This window comes from Cibotium barometz, chromosome 65 (genome assembly GCF_041138505.1).
Source record: "Cibotium barometz isolate CiBa-2024 chromosome 65, ASM4113850v1, whole genome shotgun sequence".
Lineage (NCBI taxonomy): Eukaryota > Viridiplantae > Streptophyta > Polypodiopsida > Cyatheales > Cibotiaceae > Cibotium > Cibotium barometz.
In genome coordinates, this window is record NC_141110.1 from 18,753,797 (window position 1) to 18,764,279 (window position 10,483).

General features: G+C 42.9%; 1 protein-coding gene and 1 long non-coding RNA gene across 2 annotated transcripts; one reads left to right on the forward strand and one right to left on the reverse strand.

Annotated features, from left to right (window-relative positions):
• The first annotated feature begins 1,481 nt into the window (after positions 1-1,481).
• On the forward strand, positions 1,482-4,060 carry LOC147603003 (uncharacterized). The gene is made up of 2 exons (XM_086797230.1): positions 1,482-2,350; positions 2,850-4,060. Exons 1-2 carry the CDS (start codon positions 1,706-1,708, stop codon positions 3,837-3,839), a joined length of 1,635 nt encoding a protein of 544 aa, XP_086653356.1. The 5' UTR covers positions 1,482-1,705; the 3' UTR covers positions 3,840-4,060.
• Positions 3,614-4,446, reverse strand: LOC147603004 (uncharacterized). The gene is made up of 2 exons (XR_015265693.1): positions 3,905-4,446; positions 3,614-3,852 (listed from the first exon to the last, which is right to left on the reverse strand). It is a non-coding gene; the product is annotated as an uncharacterized LOC147603004 (long non-coding RNA).
• Between the last annotated feature and the right edge of the window lie 6,037 nt (positions 4,447-10,483).

Here is a 10,483-nt window from a genome sequence, read left to right on the forward strand (position 1 = left end):
TGAGAGAAGCAAATATCTTGTGATACCCTGGGTGAGTTGCAAGAAGAGATTTATGTGCTTTCTTTAGAATTTGTGGTCTCAGGCAGATGGGTATGCATAGTCGATTTCTGAAGAATGGTAACCCATCTTTGATAAAATACTCTTCCAAGTATTTTTTCTTTACTTGAGCTTGAATCTCTTGTATTAAGGGTCCAAAATGATCATCAGTCTGAAGGTTAACATCTTTCCCCCTTTCAAAGCTATTTGTTTACCTTGGCAATTCATTAAAAACCAGTTGCTAGAAGATGCTTATGTGCTAACGGATGGTTCATGGAGAGCCAGCTTTCTTAGATTGATCCAAGCTCTATAGACATAAGATGATGTAGTGAAGGGGGAGTAGATTTGAAGATGAGGAGATGAGAAAATCTAACAGTGAGGATGATATATATATAGAAGAACTTGAATCTTTTTTTATCACGTCTGGTCGATGGTCACATCTTTTTTTCAAACGAAATCAAGATATAAATTTTTTGAACTAAACTTTTTCATTATATGGTCACATCTTACACATGTAAGATTTGACCATAGGCCAGGCCTAAATGTGTGTGTGTGTGTGTGTGTGTGAGAGAGAGAGAGAGAGAGAGAGAGATGAGAGCGAGAAAGAGAGAGAGAGAGAGAGATTGTACAGAAAGATTGGGTACATACATATTCTCCCTCTTAATTTGCTTCTTGTAATTGCTGTGCATCGCTGGCATGGTGTGTGTGTGTGTGTGTGTGTGTGTGTGTGTGTGTGTGTGTGTGTGTGTGTGTGTGTGTGTGTGTGTGTGTGTGTGTGTGTGTGAGATCACCTTGAAAAACAGTGGGAATAGAATACAAAATAGTACGAGATGGCATGCTTGCGCGTGAGGGAGTGGGTCTTGCGGGAATATAGAATAAATAGAGTGGGAATATAATACAGAACACGAGATGATGGCGCCATGCTTGCACGGGAGGGATAGAGAATGGGAGCAGAAATAAGAGCATGCGTGCATCTATATAGAATAACCAGAGTGGGAATAGAATGGAATTTACAGAACACTAGATGGCAATGCTTGCGCGCGAGGGATATAGCGTGGGAGTAGTATACAGCACAAGAAGCTTTGGGAAAGAGGGCCCCTTTCCCTCATGTTTCCTTATAGTGTTCAAACATGATGAGCTTTTTGCCCGCAAGGCTCCCCATACCTAGCTAGGTGCAATGGGGGCAGGGGGCTCCCTGCTGCTCCACATACCTAGCTAGGTGCAGTGGCTAGGTATGCCTCACCTCCCCCACAGAACACGAAGCTCATGATGTTGTAATCGGCAATACAGGAATCATAGTGGATATAGAGTGGGAATAGTACACAGAACACTGCGGGCCCTCTTTTAACACGGAAATATACTTTGCTGCCCACCTTTTGATTTGAACCGCCCTTGTAGAGAATCCACTACAACTTGTATATAAATCCAAGAAGCTCATTTCACACAAGTGCAATTCAAGCACTTAGCATTCATGCTTTCAAGCTTCTCCTTCAGTACTCTTGTGTGTATGCTCTCTCACACACGCATCAACACATTTGTGTTGCCCTCACTCTATCTGTATCTCTCTCTCTCCCCCTTACTCTCTCTATTTCGCTCTCATTCTCCCCTTATCTATCACACAATCATTCTATAGATCTCACACTAGGTGCATATATATTGAAGGTGGGAGATGGGGCAGGCCGCGCAGCTAGTGGGACCGGCTGCCAGCGATGCACAGGAGCAACCGGTGTCCTTGGTGCAGACGAAGCAGCAGCAAGGCAGACAATATCTCAGGGTCAGCGCCCGGGAACCAATTGCCTTGTTCCAAGGATGCGACACGGTGGGAGGGCAGGGGTTGAACATTGCAGTGGAGGGCGATAGTCAGAGCGTGGGGAGCAAAAGCTTCGTGAATTGCTACATCTGCACATCCACGATGGAGCTCTTGGACTCTTTGCAAGTAAATCAGTCCCTATCTGTGAGCTATGTCCTGCTCGGCAGCATCTCCGAGAAGCTGCAGCTCATCAACAAACTTAAACTCACCACCCACTGCACCTCCATTGTCGTGTTTGCCCGACACACAGCAGGCCGAGAGACGGTGACCAATGTGCGAGGCCTCAAGCGAGGTGTACAGCCACCCCCCAAAGGTGACTCACAAAAACTGCGAGATTTTGTGCAGATCTATGGCGACAGCTTTCTTTCCAGTCGCACCATGGGTGGCGAATACTATGTTGTCTACTGCTACTACTGTGAATCACGGGAGTCTCAACAATATCTGAATGCACAGATTGCAGGGCATGGCATCATCAGTGGTGTGAATGTGGATGCCTCCCTACAGGTACAAATAGCCTCCTCTAGGGTTATATGAAAAATGTATAAAAGCAAAGATTTTTAAAATCCCGTCTGTTGAACTCACATGGTATATTTATATATTAATGACCCTCTACTCCAACCCCCCAAAACAAACGCTTAAGCATTAAACCTACATACCAACACTTGTGTGAAGCTTTCATATGTGTGTGTGTGTTTGTGTGTATAGAGCCCTGTTTTGGTAGCATGTGCACATGAAGCTTTAGACATGTTCTCATGCGAGAAAAAGGGCTCCTTCCCTTAGCTTATAGTATTCAATATCAGGAGCTTTGGTAGAGAAGGCATTGCATACCTAGCTAGGTGCAGTTGGGGTAGGGGATTGTCACCACTGGGTTGGTAGTCGCCTGCTCCCAACTGCAGCTAGCTAGGTATGCAGTGCCTTCCCTATGGAAGCTTGTGATGTTGTCGTAATCCACAAAGTGGAAATTGTAGTGAGAATTTGTCTAAAACTTCTCTGTTTCTTGCAGGCAAAGATCAACCGCCTTAATTCGTCTCAGAAATGTCGCATCTCTTTTGAGCAAAGCATGTCTGGCATAGCCAATCCTGAATTCCCCTCCTCTGATTGCATCACCGACTTTGCCTTGAAATTCCCCTCCATGCCACTCACAGCCCCCGAGATCATCCAATGGACTACTACAGGCTATGAGCGTGTTCCAGGATTGGGTAGTACGTTCAATGTGGTTGCCCGCAACCGCGATATAATATCGAATAGTGAAACTTCTGTGGCCTTGATCAAGCTCAAGGAGCTGCAGGCAGATATCAATGCCATCAAGACGGTGTACGGGCTCTATGGTGGCTATGATGGTGACACCAACCTCAACATTGTGAAGGCACAAGCTGATGCAGACGAGAGAAAAGTGCAAGCTACGGTGTCTGCATATAAGAATGATCCCACGCAGCCTCTTGCAGCACCGTTGGTTGTGCCTTCCATTGCCAACGGCATCCCATCACTTCAGTATGTAGTGAAAGTCTTCGGCGACAACGACGGGCATGGAAATACACCATTTGATGACGCCGATCTCACCACGTATGTTCAGCAGCACAGAAGGATTTCTTCTGTTCAATTGTGCACGAGCCCCCGCTTAGTGAGCTGCCTCATTGTAACCTACGCGGACGACAAGGGCTCAAACACCATCCAGCATGGCACTCTGGACCATGATCCCGGTAGCCAACTCAGCCCACAGCTGGTGGTGAGGCCTGGGCGCACTATCACCACTATTTCCGGCTACTATGGCGACGTGCCGAGCATGGCTCCTGGTAAAGTGGTGACTAGGCTCCACGTAGGACTTGACAGCGGTGAGTCCATCTTTGGCGGCCGCACTGGCAGCCAGTACTTCAGCTGGAAGCTGCCTACGGGATCATTCATATTGGGCTTTAGAGGCCGCCAGGGCTGGTACATTGACGTCCTCCAGATCGTCTACGCTACCTTCCTCCCTGCCAAATGGCTCCCCTTGTAGAAATAGGCAACGGCTGCTGTATGCAGCCTGCACACACACAGAATTACACACACAGCAATAAGAACCTGGTGTATGGAGACGGTCACACAGATAGGGAAGAACCACTCATATCTTTATTAGTTGCCCTTCTTCAAATAGAAGCCTACATTTGACATGGCCTATTAGAATGATAATCTCTATAAGACTTACTCAATAACCACTATATTTGCATAATAAATAAATCACATATCACCATTTTTTAATGTTGCTACATGGTTCCAATCCTTGAAGGTGAATCTTAAAATTTTAACCACTATACTTACATAATAAATAAATCACATATCAACATTTTTAATGTTGCTACATGGTTCCAATCCTTGAAGGTGAATCTTAAAATTCTTTTCTCATTGAAACAATTTCTTCTTTTTAGTATAGTGCATCAGAATTCAAAATGGAGTTCTCCCATTGTGTTGAACTTTAAAGTACCAAAATTTTATAGCCACCTCTTCTACTTGGAATTAATGCCCTTTGATACTACTTATGTTTTCTAAAGATGGCCTAATAGGTCTATATCAATGTCCAAAAGGGATGTATCAACAAACTATCTACATGCTTAGTTATGAATTTTTGCCCAAAACATCAAAAGGACAGTTCTATGTCCTATTGAGCTACCAAACCAGTATTAAGATACCCGATGTGGCTAAAATGATAAGCCATGCTCTAAACTTGGTTCTCTTATTTTAGAATGGCGTATAAGATCTTCACCAAGTTGTGATTTTCGAAGCCCATCAGCATTGCGAAACCCTAAATCCACATGAAGGAAAATATGATGCAATGGAGCTTCTTCTACAAAAGAAGTTGTTGACTCTCAAGAACCACCCCTTGTTAATAGACTCACAGGGGCCTGCTATCAAACTAAGGTAATGAATGTATAACAAATTATTGTTACGAAAGGCCACTCCGCAAGTGGAGTAGTCGTGTGTTTTGGAACTACAGCAGAGATAGATATAAAAGGGCCAGTTGACAATGGTAGAGGTTGCCACTTTTGGTGGCAAGGGCCTTGTCTTCATAGCCTTGTCACATCAAGTATTAATAGAAGCAAGGTGTTGTGAATGTCTAGTTGTGTATCTTTGATTGCTATTTGTCTAACCCTGAGGTAATTCTAAGGGATGCTCATACTAACCTGTGTTTGGTGAGAGAGAGAGAGAGAGAGAGAGAGAGAGAGAGAGTGTGTGTGTGTGTGTGTGTGAGAGAGAGAGTGAGTGAGAGAGAGTGAGGATTCAAGGAGACACACATTGGTGAAGAGTCCACCTTGGGACCTCCTCTTGTACATTGCCTCTTCTAGAAGGGATTATCTTCCTAAGTAGGCAAAACTTTGGTGATTTTGCTGGGAAAATTATCATCAACTAGCCGCCCAAAGATCATCCTGATACTCCAAAACAATAGCTCCAAAAATGGGGGCCGATAGGCAACGAGAGAAGCCTGTGAAATGAGGAAAGAACAATGAATAGGTAGAAGTAGTAACAAGGGAAGGCTCCTCCGAATTGGTAATTGAAGTGCGGTATCCTCACTTAGGATTGGTAGTAGAAGGACAACACATTTTTCATCAAAAGGAACCTGAAATCCTTCTTTCGAGAGCAAACCAACCGGAGGTACCCCAAAATCAAGAAGAAGTTCAAGCGATGCCCAAAGAACTGGAGAAGAGCACAAAAGCAATGTCTAAAAATCTTCCCTTGTTCTCGAGACAGGACTCTGAATGTCCTAATTTGCACGTGCAGCAGTTTGAACATTATTAGAGGTTGGCATAACCACGGGACTCCGCCATGCTAGTGGAAGAGATGGAGTAGCTTAAGAAAGATGCCTTTGTAAACACTTTCAACAAAAAAAGAGCAACAAAATGGTATTCTTGGTACAACCTTCATCATTCCAACACTTTTGAGGGAGAAACTTATGAATGTGGAAGCATATGCCTTCAAACTACTGAGCATGAGACGAAGGGTGGAAGAACCCGTGAAGCCATCATTTCAACAACTAGTGGAAGCATTGCAGGTTTGAACCCCATAGGACATGTTGTACTAAACACCCAGAAGATTGAAATAGAACAAGATTTTGACACAATGGTGGAAGAAGCAAAATTGGTTGAAAGAAGGCCTATGGAGAAGGGAAGAAAGAAAATAAAGTGTTCAACACGGAAAGGCTCAAGCAAATCAGAAGAATTTAGATCTCATCAAAATCTAATGATAGTGAGGAAGAAAAAGGGAAAAAAAACAAAAGAGCTTAAAAGAAAAATCTAAAATAAAAAATCCAAGCATTGTGGAAGATGTTCAAGCCCAAATGGAAGAATACAAGAAAAAGGAAGCCAATATGCAGGCAAACTTTTGGAAAGGTGTATTTTGCAGTCAATTTAAAATAGAAGAACATGTCAAAGAACAATGCACCACCCCTCTTACCTATGCAATTTTTCTAATGTACAATCACTCTACAGGCAACTGTTGGTACAACATGAAGAATAGAGTAGCCGAAGTCCATCAACTAGAGGGTTAGGACACCAAGTGGCAACCCCTAGTTATAGAGGAAGGGGAAGAGGTAGGTACTAGGGTAGAGGGCATGGTAAAAATCAATACTAGAGATATAACCAATGCATGGGCATGCTACTATTGTCATGTACCCAGACACATAAGTAGGGATTATCCTTTAAGGATCAAGCATGAAGCCAACAAGAGATAGATAAGCTCATGATTAGACTAGCAAATGTCCAAATAGTGGAAATCTAGGAAGTGGATCAACCAATGGCAGAGAAGCTATTGTTGCTCATCACAAGGGCACAAAAAATGAAGATTATGTAGGAGACCTCCTTGGAAGAGAAAGAACAAGGGGCCACAACCCCATGGGAGGAGCAAGCACAAGTTTAGAAGTTGGCAACTAAATTGGTAGAACAAGAATTAGCCATCCGAGAATTGAGAAATCAATTAAGAAATAGAATGAAAAATTATACACGGCTAGAGACGCCAGCAGAGCCAAGTCCAAAGAGACTTAAGCAAAATTTTCCAAGGCCAGAGATTCCGCGAGAGCCAAGTCCAAAGAGACTTGAGAAAAATTATATAGGACCAAAGATGCCGAGAATGCCAAGCCCAAGGATCCTCGAGCAAAAGAAACATGAGCTAGAGATGCAAGGAATGCCAGGCCCAAGGAGCCTCGAGTGAATGATGAGCATCGGGATTGATCACCCTAGTGCAATAGACCTAAATGAAATGATACATGTGGAAAATGGGATAGAGATGCCCAAGGTAGTGAGTCCAAAAGGACTTTGGAATGGGCCAAGAGAGGCTATTGAAGAAAATCCAAAGGGAACTCCAAAAATGGTAAAACCCGGAACCATAAAGGGGAGGGTTAAGAAACCCAAAAATGAAAAGAAGATATTACTAAAAGAAAACCTGCATTTAGTACCTCTCTTCATGATACATATTAATGAAATAGTGAAGACATATGAAAAAAGGAATGAATACGGGATTTACGAATGGGATTTACAAGGTAAAAAGTGACTCCCAATAGAAGATGAGAAAAAAGCCCTTGAAGAAGCACAAAAGCCAAGACTCTAGAAGCCAATCACGGCTCACACAAGCTGTAGTGGAAGGGGTAAATGGGGAATAGGAAATGCCTGAAATTAAGGCGCTAGTGGATTGGGTGAAATGGTTGAAAGAACAGGATGAGAGAAAAATGGAAGCCTCCCCCCCAGGGAGAAGCAAGATCAACTTATATAGGTGAACCTCAAGGATGAGGGGGAAGAAAAAATGGTGAAAATGTGTGCAAAATTAGAAGAAGATTCAAAGAACATCTAAAATAGCTCCTAATGGAGTAACAAGATGTATTTGCATGATCATATCAAGACATGGAAGGTATAGACCCCAAATTTTACCAACTTCAAATTAATTTAAAAGAAGGGGTAGTACCAATTTGATAGCAATGGCACCAAATGAACCCAAATTATGCAAAATAGGTGAAAGAACAGATTCATATACTCCTCAGAGTGGGATTTATAGACTCCTCAGAGTGGGATTCATATACTCGATCGAAAAAGCAACATGGATATCACCTATTATGATTGTTCTAAGAAGAACATGAAGATCAAGGTTTGTGTGGATTACAAGAGGCTCAATGTAGCCAAGTACCTGATTCCTTTTCCTTGCCATTCACAAATTCCTTGTTAGATGAAGTGGTTGGAAAGGTGAGAAGTTTTGAAACGGTGCTTGAACTAGGGAGTTACACCCTGCTTTGAGGAGAAACACTTCCAGATGTGGGGAATCATATCTATTGGATTCCCTACTGTTCTAGGCCCACCTCTCTCTGGGCGTTAAACTCATGAGGCAGCTTGCACTGCTACAGAGTTACAACTGCAATAACTGCTTGTGTGCTCGATAGTTATGTGCACTATTCTCAACCTCCTAGAGAAAGGGGGAAAAAAAGGCACTGATAGGCATCATATGCATGCAATCTACAAGAAGGAGCAAATCCTTTGGGATTCAAGCCCACTGATGGCTTCTTTATAAACAGACTTTGTGGATGGTGTACGTTATACCCATAGCTGTACCAGTAGGTCCAATTCAGTACTCTGAGTGCAACACAAGCTCAATCAATGAAGGCCAAGCAACCTTGTATATCCATAACCTCCAGACAGTTTTTGGCGGTCACCTTTTGTGTCTAGCTTAAGCTCCACTGTGAGAGCTGCACATCAGCATACGCGTAACGCACCACCTTTCAGTTCTCTTCATTACACCTCAGCATATGCGTCATAGCCAAGACAGCATGATAGATGTGATTGCACTAAAGGGCAGGGAATAGGACTTGAACTGGGATCTCTTGCTAGGAGCCCAATGCAAAAACTGCTACACCAGTACTCCAGAGAAAATCCACTAGGCAGAGATATTAATCAGTACCTACTTAGGGTGCACTCTGAGAAGCGTCAAATCGATCTGCTGGTATATAAAAACTTTCAACCAAAAAGCATCTCCTTTTCATAGGTGATCTTGAAAAAAAACAGGGGCGGAGAGAGAAAGAGGAGTAAAATGTCACCGTTCTCATTGTGTAGTCCCCAAAGGACTCTCCTTCAAAGCGCTTCAACTTCCAAGAGTGAAATAATGGAGTAAGAACGTTTTCAAAGTCTTGAATTTTTACTTTCTCCATAAATGTTTGGGCCAGCCGAGTCTGATTTGATGTGCCTCCGAGCCATATCTGAATTCAAATCTGTATGTGGTGGCATTTCTATGATGGCCTATAACTTTTTTGGGTCTATAGTCAAACCTTCCTTTGAAACTATGTCCTGATAGGACCCTTGATTTTATAGCAAATGTGCATTTAGTAGGGTTCAACTTTAGCCTTATGTCCGTGCATCTTTGTAAACATAGCCTTAGATGGAATGTATGTTGACCCTTTCGCCAACTATGCTAAAGTCATCCACCAAAACCTTCATAAAATCTATCAACAGTAATCATAGAATATTTCTTGTACCACCCTTTGAAATGTTGCTAGGGCATTCTTTAGACCAAACATCATAGCTGTGGCCATGAATACATCCATTCCATTAATGAAGGCACTCTTATCTTGGTCTTTGGGTGCCAATTTTACTTGGTTGTATCCACTGAATCCATCTAGGAAGGTATACATTTCTCTCTCTCTCTCTCTCTCTCTCTCTCTCGCCCTCCCTCCCTCCCCTCTCTCTCCCTCCCTCCCTCCCTCTCTCTCTCTCTCTCTTTCTCTCTCTAACTTTCTGTAACTCTCTCTACCTCTCACTCTCACTCACTCTCTTTATAACTCTTTATCCCTTACTCTCTCTCTCTCTCTCTCTCTCTCTCTCTCCCCCCTCCTCCCTCTCTCTGTCGCTATCTCTCTAATAGTGTCTCTCTCTAATTATGTATTCAATAACTCTCTCTCTAACACACACACACACTCTCTCTCTCTTGAACTTTGTAACTCTCTCTCTCTCTCTCTCTCTCTCTCTCTCTCTCTCTCTCTCACGAACTTTATCTAAAACTACGTCTCCCTCTAGCTCTCTCTCTCTCTCTCTCTCTCTCTCTCTCTCTCTCTCTCTCTCTCTCTCTCTCTCTAATGCTCTATAATAGTATATCTCGAACTCTCGTAATCAATCTTACTCTCTCTAACTCCCTCTATTTCTCTCTCTAGCTCGCCAACTATGTCTCTCTCTCTAACTCTATCCGTCTTTAACACACTCTCTCTCTCTCTCTCTCTCTCTCTCTCTAACAGTCTCTCTCTCTAGCTTTGTCTCGCTCTATTTATGTCTTCAATTCTCTCTGTAACTTTCTCTCTCTCTAACTCTCTCTTGAACTTTGTAACTCTCTCTCTAACTCTCTAACTCTCTTGAACTTAATACCTCTCTCTCTCTCTCTCTCTCTCTCTCTCTCTCTCTCTCTCTCTGTCTCTCTCTTTATCTCTCTAACTCAATTTCTCTTAAACTATAAAACTTTCTCTCTCTAACCCTCTAAACACACTTCCTCTATCTAACTCTCTAAACACACTTTCTCTATCTCTAACTCATTTTTACCTCTCTCTCTCTCTCTCTCTCTCTCTCTCTCTCTCTCTCTCTCTCGTTAACTTTCTCATTGGCTCTTACTCTTTGCCCCCCTCTATTTCTCTCCATTCTCTCTCTCTCT

Excerpts from the sequence above, each read along its gene's own strand:
- LOC147603003 (XM_086797230.1), top strand. The coding sequence starts at position 1,706 with ATGGGGCAGGCCGCGCAGCTAGTGGGACCGGCTGCCAGCGATGCACAG. Across the intron at positions 2,351-2,849 it reads ATGTGGATGCCTCCCTACAG|GCAAAGATCAACCGCCTTAA; the intron begins GTACAAATAGCC and ends TGTTTCTTGCAG.